This window comes from Brienomyrus brachyistius, unplaced genomic scaffold (assembly GCF_023856365.1).
Source record: "Brienomyrus brachyistius isolate T26 unplaced genomic scaffold, BBRACH_0.4 scaffold44, whole genome shotgun sequence".
Classification (NCBI taxonomy): Eukaryota; Metazoa; Chordata; class Actinopteri; order Osteoglossiformes; family Mormyridae; genus Brienomyrus; species Brienomyrus brachyistius.
The window spans coordinates 89,656-107,500 of record NW_026042319.1 but is presented as its reverse complement, the minus strand read 5'-3'; the positions used below and the strand labels follow the sequence as shown (position 1 = coordinate 107,500).

General features: G+C 48.4%; 1 protein-coding gene and 1 long non-coding RNA gene across 2 annotated transcripts in view; both read right to left on the bottom strand.

Moving 5' to 3' along the window:
- Positions 1-12,168, bottom strand: part of LOC125722953 (rho guanine nucleotide exchange factor 7-like) — a 28,209-nt gene extending 16,041 nt beyond the window's left edge. The window contains 6 exon segments of the mRNA XM_048999258.1: positions 1-53; positions 1,277-1,490; positions 1,677-1,810; positions 2,261-2,345; positions 9,930-10,013; positions 11,712-12,168. The exon segment at positions 1-53 is cut by the window's left edge and continues 36 nt beyond it. Of these exon segments, the coding sequence (XP_048855215.1) occupies positions 1-53; positions 1,277-1,490; positions 1,677-1,810; positions 2,261-2,345; positions 9,930-10,013; positions 11,712-11,876 (735 nt within the window). The 5' untranslated portion in view covers positions 11,877-12,168.
- Positions 12,169-13,587: 1,419 nt separating this feature from the next.
- LOC125723010 (uncharacterized) lies at positions 13,588-17,827 on the bottom strand. Its single transcript, XR_007386706.1, has 3 exons — positions 17,556-17,827; positions 16,800-16,927; positions 13,588-15,581 (listed from the first exon to the last, which is right to left on the bottom strand). It is a non-coding gene; the product is annotated as an uncharacterized LOC125723010 (long non-coding RNA).
- Between the last annotated feature and the right edge of the window lie 18 nt (positions 17,828-17,845).

Here is a 17,845-nt window from a genome sequence, read left to right as displayed (position 1 = left end):
TGGCCCTTTGGGGGGGCTTTTGAAAGTCCCGGATTTGGGAGAAACCGGTTTGTCTGAAAGAGGAAGGGGAAGAGGAACCAACACAGGATATAGGTCAAAGGGTGTCTCTCCTATTTCTAATCAGATCGCACCCCACTACTTGCAACCCAGAGATCAACATGCAGCATGTAAGCTCAGGGAAGAAGTTGGACACGATTAGCAACATGACACTGCAGTGTCCGGGTCTCAGGAAACACTCACAGACAGGCGCTGAGGAACACCTACAAGGCCACGCACATGGGCTCATTAACACACAATGCAGACACAAACACGTTCCCCGTTTCCTATACCGACACCTGGGTGAGTTCCAGCAAGAACATCTTTGCAGAACCATGGCTTTCATAGCTATGAACCTTTGGACACCTCTTCATCTTCCACTAGAGGGCCTAGCAGAACAAACACTCGGGGCAAAATCAATCGACCATTAATCCTCTCTGTTCTCCCCCCCTTCCATTTCCCCCAGGAGACAAAAATCTTTATTTGGAGCGAGTCAATGGATACAGAAGAAATGTAACGATTATGGTTTGTGGCGTCTCTGGAGAGAACCTCTTTGTGGGGGTCGGAGTATTTCCGTTCTTTGTGCGGTGTGGGAATTTCCTTCCCGCTAACCACACCACACCGACACAGCTGCATGGCTCACGGTCCAAAGTCTGCCTCAATGCAAGACAAATGCTAATGTAGGAACGCCACTAAGGTCACCACTGGACAGTCACATTATGGAGTCAAATGTATCAGAATAGCACCTCCTAACAAAACATCTCATTGCTTTCTCCGGTGATTTCTGGAGAGATGTTACTGGTGTTACCATGATGTTTGGTTCGGACAGGTGAGCATATGGACTGAACTGGCCTAAACCGCTTCAGAATCAACGCATTCTCTCTCTGCCCAGTAATGTCCCATTGAAATGAATTTTTTTTTATAAAAATAAAAGGATATTTCTTACTCATTTTGTCAACCTATGTCATTATTTCTTTCAAAAACTGCACTGAAATTATGCATTAATAGAAGTTAAAATTTCAACTTCACCCTCAAGTTTCTCATAAAAACATACGAAATGCCCACTAAATTTGGCACCAAAACTGAGCTTGAAAATGTTTTCAGATTTTCCTAACCTTCAGTTTTTACCTGACAGTAGCTAACGACACCGATTTGCCAGTATTCAGTCACAGTTACTGTAAAGCATTGTCTCAGATCCCCAAATCTCTAAGTATCTCTCCCCCCCCCCCCACCAGCACACCTTTGGAGCCCCCGCTGCCTTTGATCTCCCGGACGTAGTTGCTGGGGAACCAGCCAGTCTTTCCATTAAGGGTTCCCTCCCACCAACCGCCATCCTCCATGCGTGTCACATGGATGATGTCACCCTTGGAGAAGGAGAGCTCATCCTCATTGGTCTGCTGGAAGTTGAAGCGCGCCTTCACCGCCACCTGGCAAGTGTTGGTTTCCGCCATGTCCTACAGGGGGAGCAGGGAAAGGGACCCTGCATTCGATTACTAATGGTGCCCAAAAACAACCAAGTTATGGTGCAAATTTCAGATATTTACTGCCAAAGTTTCACAAGCTTCATTAACCACAGCTGATAAGTGCCAAACTTGACTGTCATCCCCGCAAACATGTCCTAAATGGGCCCAGGCACTCACCAGACTGCGGTACTGGTTTGAGAATATCTTGGAGGTCCGGCCAGCGGAGGGCTGAGAGGCCAGCGCGTCGAAGGACTTTATGCGGTGCGAGGAGGAGCGGCGAGCGCATGTGGACTCGCTGCCCACCCCGAAGTCTGTTGGGGGAGGGGGGGAACCACAGTTATGGGGGTCATAAGCTCTGAAGAACCGGCTATCATGGGCCAACTGCTGGCACCACTCCTAAACCTTCATGGTCTTACCCCTTGCACCTTGGGGGTGTTTTCTACCCATCCTGAGCTGAGACGATCAAGGGACTGAACTGATTGAGGTTCCTCAGCCATTGAGCATACGGGCTCATCTTTATCTCACATTTCCCCAAATATTTCACGCTCTAGATGGCCTACAGGGCCTAACAAGGATGTCACATGCCTGGACCATGATCAGAGCTATGGGATTCAACCTTCCTTATGCGAACACCAGGGTGTCACACCTGTTAATTGTGCTACGACAATTGCTAACGGAGATCCTGCTGAAGATTAATCAACTTCGAGGACCTTGAGGTCCACCTGGAAAAGCTGTGGATTAAAAGGGAGTCACCTCCTGACCTGAGGTTGCTTTGTTGAGCGCCACCAGCGAGCTCAGCACCTTGCTGAAGTCCTCACCCTGGAGCAGATCGCTGGCATCGAACGCCTGTGGGGGGAGCGAAGGGGCCAAGAGCACATGTTAGCATACGACGAGCGTCTCCAGGAGTTCGGCTCATTAGCCGTTCACTCAAGTACGCTTCAAATGGAAATAGAGACTAGGAAAGGAGTTCTCCCAGAGCGATGTCATTCTGCACTAGTGAGACGGGAGGTTCATTCTGTCATGGAGTGCGAATCACAATTTACCGCCATCTGGGTTTGTCTCGGCTGCTCGTTTGGAATGAAACACAACTCTCCATCACACACAAAGGACATAAACAGACACACAAAGATACACACGGCACTGCAGCAGAGAGACATTATCCCCACAGAAACACACACAAAAGAAGCCAGGAAAGACACAAATACACACACAGGGCTTCAAACCAAGCGAACAGTCAGGATGTTCAGAACTGTGCGGCTCCCTCCCCGCAGGCAAACAGAAGATCTGCCCCCAGATGCTCCTTTGCATCCAGCAACTGAGAGAGCAAACACACTTGTATTCATATCTTTGTTGGGGACCGTCCGTTCATTTCAATGGGCAAATTCTAATCCCAACAATGACGACCTTAACCGCTACCCAGCCCAGACCTTAACCATAAGTAACCAAGCAAAATACAGTGGTATCTTAGAAGGCTGGTCGAGTTGCGGTTTGGTCGATTTCCCCATAAGAAATTAGGTAAATGAATTTAATTCCTTTCAGACCCCCAAATGATTGCCTATTTAAGCTTATCTACCTACCTTCCTCCCTAATGATAAAAAACATTAATAATCAATATAAACCTAATACACACATGAAAAATCACACATACAAAAGCAATAAACACATAATAAATGATGATCCCACACTCCAAAGCGAGAGCAGACACACATGCACCATCTTCAGATCTTGTTATATTTTCCTTTTTAAGTTCTACAGCTACTTTCACTACTTGCTCACTTTCTTAGGGCCCATGATTACCGCATCACTAAATGTACTGTTGATAAAGCACAAGCAATTCACACGGAACACAGGAACACAGCTTTGGCAGGTGGGGCTCGGTGGAAAGATACCATGAGACTGAGGGCGATTCGTGGGCATCAGCATCCCAGCAGGTCCGGCTGTCTGTCTCAGGCCATCAGAGACGCGACTCCATCCCTACGAGTTTTGGCAGGTCTGCTGTGTTTTGTCGTGTTCCGAGTTTTCGGGCGAGTTGCAGCTAGATGTTTTTCAATCAAACCGTTTGAGGTCTGAATTGGTCTGACTTGAACGCGTCTCAACCCACGTAATTTTAGCAGAAACGGTTGAGTTCCAAGATTTCGGTTCGAGGTACCAATTGATAAAAACTCAAAAGACTTGTTTGTCATCCAAGTTAACAGACGTTTGAGTTCCGAGTTTCCACTGTGCAATTCTTTTGCCATTTGTAGTTTTTTGACTGCAGTCAAATTGCAGATTGCAAACTGACGTTTCATCAAATTGAGTTTCCCTTTGAGGGGACTGAAAAAATTATGCCCACCAAGTAAAAATTACAAGTTTGTATCACATCGTGGGGACCTTGAATTATCACTATTATTGATTTAGGCATCAGGGTGCATGATTTTATTTTATTTTTTAAAAGGAAAGTATTTTCTGACAAATGAAAAAGGAGATTTCAACAGCTTGTCGGGAGATGCAGACGACCAACTCTGCCCATGTCTTCCAACAGCCCCCATGGCAATAGCACAGGGCTGACCTTTGATAAAGATAGACCTGAACTTCATAAAACCCCCCATAAAATTTAAACGGAAAAACAACATCTGAGATGCAGATACACAGCTCCACGAAACAAGGCGGAGATTTCATCACCTTGTAATCACAGGTATTCACACAAATGTGGCAGAGAGGGAAAAACGCTGTGTATGTCCATCATGCGGACCTACCCACCCAGGGCTGTTTACGGAAACACAGATGATAGCCAAGCTTGGGACACACCAAGCACAAGGCTGCACCCAGTCAGATCTTGTCTCTTGGATGTGATGAGAGGAAGTTCTAAGTGTTGTCCGAGGCAGAGCAGCCGGGTGTGTCTGCATGCGGGAACATAGAGGGAGACAGCCATAGAGACTCACTACCTGACTGACTAATTAACTAACCGCTGTTCTCCATCCATCCATCCATCCATCATCTCCCGCTTGATCCGGAGTCGGGTCGCGGGGGCAGCAGCCTCAGCAGGGAGACCCAGACTTCCCTCTCCCCGGCCACTTCGTCTAGCTCCTCTGGGGGGACCCCGAGGCGTTCCCAGGCCAGCCGAGAGACATAGTCTCTCCAGCGTGTCCTGGGTCTTCCCCGGGGCCTCCTCCCAGTGGGACATGCCCGGAATACCTCCCCAGGGAGACGTCCCGGAGGCATCCTGATCAGATGCCCGAGCCACCTCATCTGGCTCCTCTCGATGCGGAGGAGCAGCGGCTCTACTCTGAGTCCCCTCCGAATGACTGAGCTCCTCACCCTATCTCTAAGGGAGAGCCCAGCCACCCTGCGGAGGAAACTCATTTCGGCCGCTTGTACCCGCGATCTCGTTCTTTCGGTCACTACCCAAAGCTCATGACCATAGGTGAGGGTAGGAACGTAGATCGACTGGTAAATCGAGAGCTTCGCCTTTTGGCTCAGCTCTCTCTTCACCATGACAGACCGATGCAGAGCCCGCATGACTGCTGACGCCGCACCGATCCGCCTGTCGATCTCCCGCTCCATCGTTCCCCCACTCGTGAACAAGATCCCGAGATACTTAAACTCCTCCACTTGGGGGAGGACCCCATCCCCAACCCGGAGAGAGCACTCTACCCTTTTCCGGCTGAGAACCATGGTCTCGGATTTGGAGGTGCTGATTCTCATCCCAGCCGCTTCGCACTCGGCTGCGAACTGCTCCAGTGAGAGCTGAAGGTCACGGCTCGATGAGGCCAACAGAACCACATCATCCGCAAAAAGCAGAGACCTAATCCTGAGGTCACCGAACCGGACGCCCTCAACGCCCTGGCTGCGCCTAGAAATTCTGTCCATAAAAACTATGAACAGAATCGGTGACAAAGGGCAGCCCTGACGGAGTCCAACCCTCACCGGAAACGAGTCCGACTTATTGCCGCCCATGCGGACCAAACTCTGGCACCGGTCATACAGGGACCGAACCGCCCTTAAAAGGGAGCCCGGTACCCCATACTCCCGGAGCACTCCCCACAGGACCCCACGAGGGACACGGTCGAATGCCTTTTCCAAGTCCACAAAGCACATGTAGACTGGTCGGGCAAACTCCCATGAACCCTCCAGAACCCTGCTGAGAGTATAGAGCTGGTCCACTGTTCCACGGCCAGGGCGAAAACCACACTGCTCCTCCTGAATCCGAGGTTCGACAATCCGGCGGACCCTCCTTTCCAGGACCCCCGAATAGACCTTACCAGGGAGGCTGAGGAGTGTGATCCCCCTGTAGTTGGAGCACACCCTCCGGTCCCCCTTCTTAAAGAGGGGGACCACCACCCCGGTCTGCCAGTCCAGAGGTACTGCCCCCGATGTCCACGCGATGCTGCAGATGCGTGTCAACCAGGACAGCCCCGCAGCATCCAGAGCCTTGAGGAACTCTGGGCGAATCTCGTCCACCCCCGGGGCCCGGCCACCGAGGAGCTTTTTGACCACCTCAGCGACCTCCACCCCCGAGATAGGCGAGTCCACCCCCAAGTCCCCACACTCTGCTTCCATATCGGAAGGCGTGTCGGTGGGATTGAGGAGGTCTTCGAAGTACTCCCCCCACCGACCCAAAACGTCCCGAGCTGAGGTCAGCAGCGCACCATCCCCACCATAAATAGTGTCGATGCTGCACCGCTTTCCCGCCCGGAGCCGCCGGATGGTGGACCAGAATCTCCTCGAAGCCGTCCGGAAGTCGTTCTCCATGGCCTCACCAAACTCCTCCCACACCCGAGTTTTTGCCTCAGCGACCGCCAAAGCCGCATTCCGCTTGGCCTGCCGGTAGCCGTCAGCTGCGTCTGGAGTCCCACAGGCCAGAAAGGCCCGATAAGACTCCTTCTTCAGCTTGACGGCATCCCTTACCACCGGTGTCCACCAGCGGGTTCGGGGATTACCGCCGCGACAGGCACCGACCACCTTGCGGCCCGCAGCTCCGGTCAGCCGCCTCCACAATGGAGGCACGGAACATGGCCCATTCGGACTCAATGTCCCCCGCCTCCCCCGGGATATGGGAGAAGTTCTGCCGGAGGTAGGAGTTGAAACTCTCCCTGACAGGGGATTCCGCCAGACGTTCCCAGCAGACCCTCACTATACGCTTGGGCCTGCCAGGCCTGGCCGGCTTCCTCCCCCACCAGCGGAGCCAACCCACCACCAGGTAGTGATCGGTTGACAGCTCCGCCCCTCTCTTCACCCGAGTGTCCAAAACATGCGGCCGCAAGTCCGACGACACGACTACAAAGTCGATCATCGAACTGCGGCCTAGGGTGTCCTGGTGCCAAGTGCACATATGGACACCCTTATGCTTGAACATGGTGTTCATTATGGACAGTCCGTGACGAGCACAGAAGTCCAATAACAAAACACCGCTCGGGTTCAGATCGGGGGGGCCGTTCCTCCCAATCACGCCCCTCCAGGTCTCACTGTCGCTGCCCACGTGAGCATTGAAGTCCCCCAGCAGAACAAGGGAGTCCCCAGGAGGAGCGCTCTCCAACACCCCTTCCAAGGACTCCAAAAAGGGTGGGTATTCCGAACTGCTGTTTGGCGCATAAGCGCAAACAACAGTCAGGACCCGTCCCCCCACCCGAAGGCGGAGGGAGGCTACCCTCTCGTCCACTGCGGTAAACCCCAACGTACAGGCGCCCAGCCTGGGGGCAATAAGTATGCCCACGCCCGCTCGGCGCCTCTCCCCGCGGGCAACTCCAGAGTGGAAAAGGGTCCAACCCCCCTCAAGGAGACTGGTTCCAGAGCCCAAGCCGTGCGTCGAGGTGAGTCCGACTATATCTAGCCGGAACTTCACAACCTCGCGCACCAGCTCAGGCTCTTTCCCCATCAGAGAGGTGACATTCCATGTCCCTAGAGCCAGCTTCTGCAGCCGAGGATCGGACCGCCAAGGTCCCCGCCTTTGGCCGCCGCCCAGATCACCTCGCACCCACCGCTGTTCTCCCCCGGGAAATTCTCTGCAGCTGTCTCTATCTTCCCACTCCCTCTGGCATTTCCCAGCTCCATCTCTGACATATCAGTGACAAGCGGCAAGCTCTCTCTAACATCGTCGGTGTTTTGCCACGGCGACGTCAGTCGGAGCTGCAGCCAAACATCATGCCGACAGAAATGTCCACTTCGCGGGACAACGGCCATCTTCTCCTCCTCTGCACATACTCACAACTCCCCCTGAAGCACCGTGTGACACAAAAGGACTCGACCAGCAAACGAGCTGCACCAACGAAGAACCTGTTTTTATAGTGCATCGACCATGAGAACTCTCACTCACCTTAACTAGTCTTCCCAGCATTTAGGGTTGGGGGGGGGGGGGTGGTTGCAGCCAATCACAGAACAGAAAAGTTGGAAAAGTCGCCGGGGAAGCGTCCCTTGGTGATCCTCACAATGGGAAACCTCACAAAACACGCGCGTCAGCCAATGCCGAATCCATCTGCCTGCAGGTCGCAGCGAATGTGGGAGAGATTTCCTTCCTGCCTGCGCTCCCCACTTCGGTAACCTAATGCTAATTCTACTGTAGGTTTTGATTTTTTCCAGGGCTAAAAATACTATTTGTCATTTCATCTGGAGTGTCAATCGGGCACTAATTTAAACAGGTTCCGACACCATCAAAGAACAGGGTTGAGTTCAACTATAAAATCGCAGGCTGGTCTCCTCTAATTTCATAATCAGAGAGCAGCACCTGGATAAATGTCTGCCCTGTGCTGCGATCCCACGTGTCGCCCTCACCTCTGTCTGTGCATCGGCATCTTTGTGTATCAGTACTCCTGCGGGTTTACAAACCAGCCCTCACCGTCACATGACCTTGTTGACCTGAAATTGTTCAGTAACAATGAAATAGGAAACAGAGGGCTCTCAAAAGAGGAACAATGCAGGTGTCTGTGGCTCAGTGGGTAGGATGCTGCGTCTGTCACCGGGTCACTGGTTGAAGTCCTGAGGCTGGCAGGGTGATTTAACTGTTGGGCCCTTGAACGAGACCCCTAGCCCTAATTGCCCCTGGGACTGTTTGACCCTGTGTTCTCAAAAAAAGAAAAGTCTTTTCTATAAATATTTGTAATGCAAAAAGGCAAGCAAGAGCTTTGCAGTAACGTACAGAATGGACTAAACAGTCCCCCAGTCTGGTTCCTTACCAGAGTACTCTGGGCCAAGTAGACTCCTTATCTGGGACCTTCAAATACCTGCACCCGACCCTCCCCCAGCATTAAAACAAAAAATAACTTTGGGGAGATGCGATGTGCAACACAAACACAGAGGCACCCCCCAGTGCCATCCACCACAAATTGTCCCCACACCAAGGGCAAAATCTAGACATCTTGGCAAGCATACGCAGAAGCCTTACATTTGTTGCTATGATACAAGCAGTTTGTTTTAGTTACATCTAACTGACAGCTTCAGTATTGGGGTAAACTAAACCAGCTAACCAGCATTACAATCTCACTTCTCATATTTCACAAGGGATCGGCTGTTCGATTTCACGCCACGACGCACAGACCTGTCCCTTCACTTTAGTCTTTGCTAAGCTAGCATTTCTAGCGAGGCTTTTCTCCAGATGAGGGCAAGGCAGCGAGACAGAGCTTGAGGACAATCGGCTATTATGGACGCCGGCTCCGTGGGAGGGCGGCCATGTGGCGGAGGTCTGCATTACCGTCTGAATGTCAGCAGCATCACTTCCAGCTCCCACACACACGCCCAGAAAACACACACATTTAATAAAGGTTAACAAATGTTGATCAAGACCACAACCACGAGGCAAGACGCTGTCAGACGCAAGTAATCCCGACCTTTGGCAACTGACATTTAGCAACAACATTTCCTTAAATCCCATAACCACCACTCCATTGCCTAATGTCATTTTTGTAGAAAATAACTCATTAAATATAGCTGAAATGATTTACCACAAAAGCCGTCGTTTAGTCAATTCAGACATCTACAGTAAATGAGCGTGATCGACCCTGACGAAAACACAGTAAGCTGCACTGATACATTAAGCTTTTTTTAATTAATGTGGATAAAGATTTGGAAAACTATGTATAAACCTGCCTTTTAAGACAGACGAAATAATAAGCCTTTGCTAACCATGTCACCACGAAATGCAAACACGCTGTATAGCCTATAGTCCATTGCTATTGTTTATTTCTCACAAGACTTCAGAAATGCAAGCGACATCGGGAAAACTGCCGAAATGCACGGCCCAGTTTCATGTTGCCTATCTCCTCCGGGAGAATGAGTTATTCTTCTCGTTTCAGGGATCTCCCACCCACGCAAAAAAGGCTGATCAAGCCCTATCCATGCCTATTTACTGGTAACCACACAGCACGGATTGTGCAATACGTCAGGGTTGATAAAGATCAGCTTTCGTATAAATCGCCCGAATACACGACTGCAAAACAATAAAAGCAAATCGGAGCCTACCTCCACGCGGAATATCTCGCAGCCTTTGAGGAACTCGTTAATGTTGCTCAGGCGCTCGCCGTGGTTCCTGGGTTCCTGGTGGATCTAAATGGGATAGAAACGCAATTTTACGGAGCCAGATCGCGGTTCCGTATTACTGCAGCCGGCTTCTGCTTCCAGTCGAACACATCAGAGGCGACACCAACAGATACCCGGGCATGTAACTGAATTTTAAGCCATATTACATTTGTGCAAATGAAGATCTTTCTTCTCATCAGGAAGTGAGTCCAGCAGAGAAGGAAATGACGTCCAGTGATGTTATTCCACAAAAAAAAAAAAAAAAAAATCAAGGAAAAGAGGCATGGATAAATGCAGGCGAGTGCGAGTAGTTTTGGCATTTTACGATGCCGGGATTCAAGCATAGATCATGGATATTCCGTATTTTAAACATTAAAGCTGTTACAAAACAGAGAGCACGGGCACACACGCTGCTTCCAGTCAGTATCACTGGGAAGTGTTTTACACAGCTGCGTATGGATAAAGACATGAACCCGATGTGGATCCAGCTGTTTCAGACCGGATTACAGGTGGATTATATAAATTAACGAATCATTATTTTCATGCTTTCCCCCTAACATCTGAAAAACTGGGATCTGTCCATTTTGATAACGTCAATAACAACCTACGTGTATGATTAGATTTGGCGTCCTCTTAAGCCTGACAGATTTGCAAGTTAAATATGACATACAGTCTTTACATGATCTAAGATTTATCCTAACACTTTAATCATATGAATAAAGCAATTTCTGATTCCTACTCCCATAGCACTATTTTAAGGCTATATAGGCTACTGTTAAATCATAATGTTATGAGCTACTCTGACGATATATATATATATATATATATATATATATATATATATATATATATATATATATATATATATATATATATAATAAAGCATAAGCCCATATGAAACTGAACCCTGATCCAAAGAACAGCGCGTCATTACATGATGATATCTCATTACATGTGGGGAAATGATCGTCACATCTGCCCCCACCCCAGAAAAAAAAACATAATTAATATGCAAGACGGCGTTAATTAGCTAATGTAGCTTGCCAGGACTGTTAGCACAACTATATCCAGTGAAGTGCGTCTTATTACTCGGCACAAATAAGAAGGTCGTGCGCTGTACGGTAGCATTAGAGACTGCGCCGCCGCTGTAGGTGCACAGGGGGGCGTCCTTTCTGCGTGCAGCCAATGGCGGCCCCTTCGTGTGCATAGGCTAGTGTGCACCGCTGAAAAACAGCAGTCAGACCTGTTTATATACATACATATATAATATCACTTTACATTCTTTCACCGCCTTCACCTCACAGAGTTAAATATATTGCAAGAAGTTCAGTACTACGAAATACCGTAGGGCCTAAAATATGTTTATGAATTACATTTTTTAAATAACTAACCATTCCAGGGTAAGAAAATAGGCAAAGCTATTAACCAAGTACGAACGTGCACTTGTTTATTTCATGTTTATTTAATGCTGAAGCAAACGAAATAAGTATTCAATCGCCGGGTGTCCTCATCATTTGACGCGCATTTTACATGTAATGTATAATACGGTAAATCGGCCAAAATGAGTAAATACAGTATTATTCCCCGAATGTAACATCACCTTATACAGTGTGACCCCTTTTAAATAACATTTAGGCAGTTATACGCTGAAACGATGTGCTATGTATTGGCTTCTGGAAGAATAAAGCACAATACAGGCACTGAGCTATATGGAAACGCACTTACTTTGTCGACAGAGCCAGGGCGCAGTCTTTCCAGCAGCTTACACAAAACCACCCCGTCTTTCAGGGACGACTGCAAAAACCCTTCTGGGTCCGAGATGGTCTTTTTCGGCGACTCCAGAACCCCCAGCGTTATGAGCCACGTTACTGTCTGTTCTGCCGAATTCATGGCCACATGTACGGTATTGATCTAGCAATGGGTTGCCAATTAAAATACTAATAATAGTAATAATAAAAAGGAGTGTACTGCCGCTACATGTACTACATCGGCTTACTGTAGAGCGGCGAGGTTGTTGCAGAATTGCAGGGATAAACCGCCAATATCCTCTTCGCGCGAATGACGATTTGCTTTTAGAAATCCAGCCGGTCTAGTTTCTATCCTTTTTTTTCTCTCTCCCGCTGGCAAGCTGTCAAATGCCTTTCTGTTACACACTCAACCTGCACCGACGGCCACAAGATCTTCCGGCAGATGACATCACAGGCGCTGAAAAACCTAGCGGCCGATTACATTTGCTTCCCTTCCCGGAGTGGATGGTTTGCTTTTCACCGGCATACTTTTACATGCTTATTTGCATGATGCATCGGTCTTAAATAAGAGGGGTTCAACAGCACCAACTGCCAGTGTGCACTATACGTAGGGCTACGGTATCAGGATCTGACAGCTTTGCTATTAGCGCCAAGTCGCAAAAGTGCGGCCCGAATGCGTGTGGAGTTAATGCTGGGAAAGGAGCGCCGGCGAGATCAGATTGAGTGAAAAGGCTTGACAGCATTACAGAGTTTCATTTTCTTATGTCAACAGATGAATTACAGCTAAACCTAGGAACAAGACATGGATAACTGTCAAGGAATTGAAAATGTTACTGATAATTCATTAATTTATATAGCGCAGTTTGGCAGCAAAATTAAAGCAGCGATTTCGTTAATGAAAGCAGACTCATTTGAACAATGTCTCATTTTCTCGTCAATATAATGTCGAGGTCAGTAACTGGCGCGCTTGCATTTCCACCCACAGTCAGAAGAGGGCATCCACAAAACGCTCACCCCCACCCTGCAGTCACCCCTACCTGAGTTAACCTGACTTTCGTCTGACACGAATGAAAAAGTCCCTGAAATCGACAGGTCTGGATCTGCGCTTTCTGCATTCAGCAAACGCACCTAAATTTGTATTAATCTTGCAACCATCAGGGGATCATATAAGCCTGCAGAATAAAGAAACACATCGTTAATAGAGAGTAGGCTACTTTTAAATGCTATGTTTCTGTCCTATGATATATAAACCTCAGGTTATGTGTGACACGTTAAGGCATGTTTACAAGTGAAAAATAATATTAAGTCACACAGCTTTGTCTTCATTGTTAAATATGAGCTGAACCGCATATTGTTCAAAACTTCCTTTTTTCGAATTAGCTAAATAGGGACAGTGCATGGCTCAACAGATTTGGGTGTTGTGGTTGGAAGGGTACTGGTTCAAATACCTGCGTTTTTGAGGGATTTCACAACTGGACCCTTGAGCAAGGCCATTAACCCCCATTTACTGCAGGGACTGTCTGATCCTGCTTCCTCAAAAAACGTACATCACTTTGGATAAAAGCGTCTGCTAAGAATAATGTCCAATAGGGCGCCTATCAGTAAATAAAAACCTTGAGAATCAGACTCTGGGTCTCGGTCCTACAAGGAGCTCAGGGTCATCGCGCCATCTGCCGGTAAACATAAAAATGGCAGCACTCACTAATAAATCTATCTAATTTTGTTCGATTTTATTTTGTCTCAAATATTCAATTACATGTTTTAAAAGCAGACTTACAAAATCACATGAAATATTATGTTTGCTCTTCCTTTCCTGTTTCATGACTTCATTTTATACCACGCACGTTCTCCCGTGTCGCGTGGGACTCCTCCCCTAATCCAAAAACAGGCGATTCGGATAGATCGCGTCTTTGAATGGCCTATAGGCCTCGGGAGGGCGTATATGTTACCGTTACCGGATTTTCCTTCCCCTGGATCGTCCGGATAAAAGCTCAGCCTAAACGACATAAACTTCATACAGTACACATTGGTCACTTTGTTTTTTTATCTCTTTATTCCATGATTGCTGATTGATGTCAACCAGAGCTAGCTGTTTCTGTGTTAGTGGTAGGAGAGGGTGAACCAGAACGCGAGGCAGAACTACATAAAAGCGAGACAAAAGACCTAAAGATATGTGTGTTAAGGGTTAATGTCACGTCTCTAGGTAAACAGCCGGGACAGCGTGAGCTACTGAAAGACTCGGGCACGGAGACAGGTGAAGTTATACAAATAAACTACTTATATAGACAAATAGGTCATAGTTTATTTCTGTGACTGCACAACTGTGAGATGGTAAGTGGTGGGGTTGTGCAGAAGGCGTGATCCAGTCAGGTAGTAAATCGCCAGTCTTTACCAGGCGAAGTAACGTTCACTAAGGAGGCTTAACAAGAATACATCATGAGGCGGAGAGCCGTGACAGATGCGCGCCGCAGCGGTTTCAATTCTATAAGAGCTTTTACTTCTGCAGTATTTCTACATAATAGCTCGGCGATAAATACAAGGCTGGACTAGCTCTGAGACTTCAGGTGCGCTCTCATTAACGCGGTAATGCGTGCCACTCACACCGGCCGCGTTTCCTAAGAGAAGCGTAAATTAACATCGGCCAAAGTTCTCCGGCTCCCTTTGTTCTCCTTTCTTTCAGGGTTAAGAGAGGATAAAGAGATAATCAGATGGGATCGCTACCTGTTACAAACCCACTTAAATCAGCCGCTATCAAGTCGCGGAGAAGGTTATGATAGTTTGATCGCGAAAAGCAGTTAAAATAAAAACACAGACGGGGATTACGGACATTTCAGTGTGAGGATCAGCATTAGTCATTTTAAATTTGATTGCGTTATTCAGTAGGCTGCCTGAGTGGCTATGGAACAGCAGTGGAAGAAGCTGGTCCCAGGGGCAGGGACGGATTTCGGACCGGGCCAGCTAGGCCGCTGGCCAGGGGCCCTTGGGGTGCAGGGGGCCCGTGGGGCCCCTAGCCCAAAACAATTTGCAACGCTTATCAACAATGTATTTTCGTTTGTCTATTTTAGAGGGTTAGGGTTAGGGTTGTCTATTTTAGAGGGCCTACATTCTTTGATCCTCTGCCTACAAGGGCCCCTGACCCTATAGGGAGGGTGTTTGGCTGCCAAGGGCCCTTGAATTGTGGTGGTTGTGGTGGTGGTGGTGGGGGGGGGGGGGCTCGCGAACTTTTTGCCCAGGGGCCCACACAACCCATAATCCGTCCCTTCCCAGGGGGAGTCAGCATCCCAGATGAGGGACAGAAATGATACTGTCATCTAACGCTCTCTATAGACAGCCACCTGACTTTATTATGGTCTAACACAATTACCAAACAACCCAAACGATTTGAATGCTCTTGCGAAAGTGAGATGGTACTTTGGGTGTCGCTGTGCTCTGAGAGTCTGATTGTGGCTGACTGTAGTGCTGTCAGACTCGTTTAAAGATGTAATTGTAAAGGATAAATCACTGCTCAGCGACAGAAAGTCAATGGGCTGGACAAACACTATGGACACTGCAAAACGGGAGAACGTAGAAAATCCATCAGCACAGCTGGAGGAATCTGGAATCCCAGCGGGTCACCATGGAGACCGGTGGAATCTCCAGAGCTGCAGGAGTGACAGAGCAGGCGGAGATCTCCGTCCCTAACAGGCCTAGCGGGAGCCGCGCTGTCCTCCCTCTGGTCACATTGCTGCGGGCTGTTTCCATGGGTGCCACTGCTGGGATCACAAACTCCCACAAGCAGGAAGCGGCAAAACATCTAGGAGGGTTTCGGCTGTGCTGAGCTGAAGTCTTTCTATGACGATATCAGTGGCTGAAACAGTGAGAAATGAGAAGATATTCTTTAAATAAAAAGTTTAGTCTGCACCAAGGGGGAAACTCAGTACCTAAGAGACCACTCAATATTTATAAACAAATCTCCTAGAAGCAGGACTGAAGTCCCATAAAGCAAGGAAGAAGCCCTTCACCAATGAGAAACAAAGAACTAGGCTGCCGTTTGCAAAACACAGATGCACATAGAAAAAAAATAACTGCTCTTTCACAGGGACCATGCTCTCAAAATGAGCACGATAAGTGACCAGACGACTTGTGACCGGACTGAGGTGACACCTTCACGGAGACCCAGGCTAATTGTGACAACGCCAAACAGGGTTGTATCTTCTCTGTTCGCAGCCTGTTAGTGTCAGTTCTTTGGATTATTGGCTTATTCCAATCATCATGCCTGTTGAACGATGCACAGTTTTGGCTCTGAAATTAGTCTGCAGAGAATCTGGTGGGCCATTTGGTGTTGTCTTGTAAATTTTGCACCTCGATAAAAATGACAAAACAGGGATTTTTCTACGATATAACCCTAGCTTGTCCTTACAAGGATACAGTTTTTTTCGCAGGCACCCATGAGATAAACTGAACAAAATGAGAAGTCCAGATGAGTAAGTGACTCTTTCTCCCCACGTGGCCTGTCATCTGGGGGCTGCATTGCAGTCACTCCCATGTCTTCTTGCGTCAGCATGGGAGCTGCCATGGGCCTGCGCAGGTGAAAATACGAGGGGGGTTGGAGACCGTGCTCTTCCTGTGCCTGAATTACGGCGGATGGGGACAGCAGACCCCGAAAAAGTGTCACTGCAGCTAACCCACGTAACAAAACCCACCCACTCCCCTGACCCAGGCGCCCACCACAGCCAGCCTGAACCCCCCCACCACCACCTTTCAGCCCTGACTCCCTCCCTATAGCTGGGCCCAATAAAGTGAGATTCTGGCATTATGCAGCAACCAACGCTGAGGCCCAGCAGAGCACGACTCCCCCAGCACTCCATAAAAGATGGGGGATACCACAACGGAAGGAGGAAGGAAGCTGGAGAGAATGTGGCATAGCAAACAATCATGCAACAGTGTGGAGACTGTTGCCGTGTGTGTGTGTGGGGGGGGGCATACAAGTAGCTACAAACAGACCCAGTCCCTTGTGTCCGAGTGACTGCACCTCGAACGGCAAGAGCACAACCACACATTTGCCAGCCAAACACCCAGACCGCACCCAATGGGACTGTGTGTTCCACTCCTGACAGACCCCAGCGATGAAGAGATGGAAGGACAGGAGGGTGTGGTCTCCTGGAACAACAAGCTGTCTCCATGGCCAAGATCTACCAGCTGCACCCCTAGAACCTAGAAATGAATATTGACTTGAATTCAAGAATTACCTGAATATCAACCCCAATTAAAAAAAAAATCTAACTGTAAAATGCCCATGTTTGGCATGTATTATATTACAATAACTTGCTATCCATCCTGCTTCGGTTAGTAACAGGGTCATGTTGATGACACCCTGCTAGCATTTGACAATATTTAATCTGCTTTTTCACTTTTGACCGAAAAAGCGTGAAAGTACCGCAATACAGTTTCTGCCTTCGATTAATTAGCATAATGCATGACAAAAGGCAACTTTGAGTGTGACTATCTGTATGAAAAATGAACCCTGACTCAGTGACACAGCACAAGCTCCCGTCCTGGAACTTGAACTTTCAACCTCTTTGGTCTCATGCTCCCTGCTTACCCCCCAACCCCCACATCTCTCTCTGACATTGCGGCTCTTTATGCCTCGAGGTGTTACTTCTGTTGTGTGGAAGTCCCCCCCCCCCAATAAACATTACAGCTCACAAAACACAATTTATTGGGTCTGTAAAATGCCGTTTATGAGCAAAGGAGTGGAGAAAATGTCTGTCAGACTTTCAAGGTTATCAGTACAGCGAGTAGAACTCCAGCATAATTCATAGAGACCCCTTTCTAGCCTCACCTGTTATGCATCAGAAGATAAATAGCTGGGTATTTTTTGAGATATCTCAGTCTGCTTCCCTCCCACCGCCAATAAAGGAGACCTGAAAATCTCTCTCTCTCTCTCTCTCTCTCTCTCTTTGACGGGAAATAGAAGAGAAACACATTTAGAGAAAATATGGACTCTCGCCTAGTATAGCCGAAGGATTTACGTCCGCGCCGTCTTTCGGAGTGGCAGAGAGGGTACTTTCCGTCCCAGCCGGCTGCGTGGGCGTACCGCTGTCTCTTCCATTGCGTGTCACTTTCAATTAA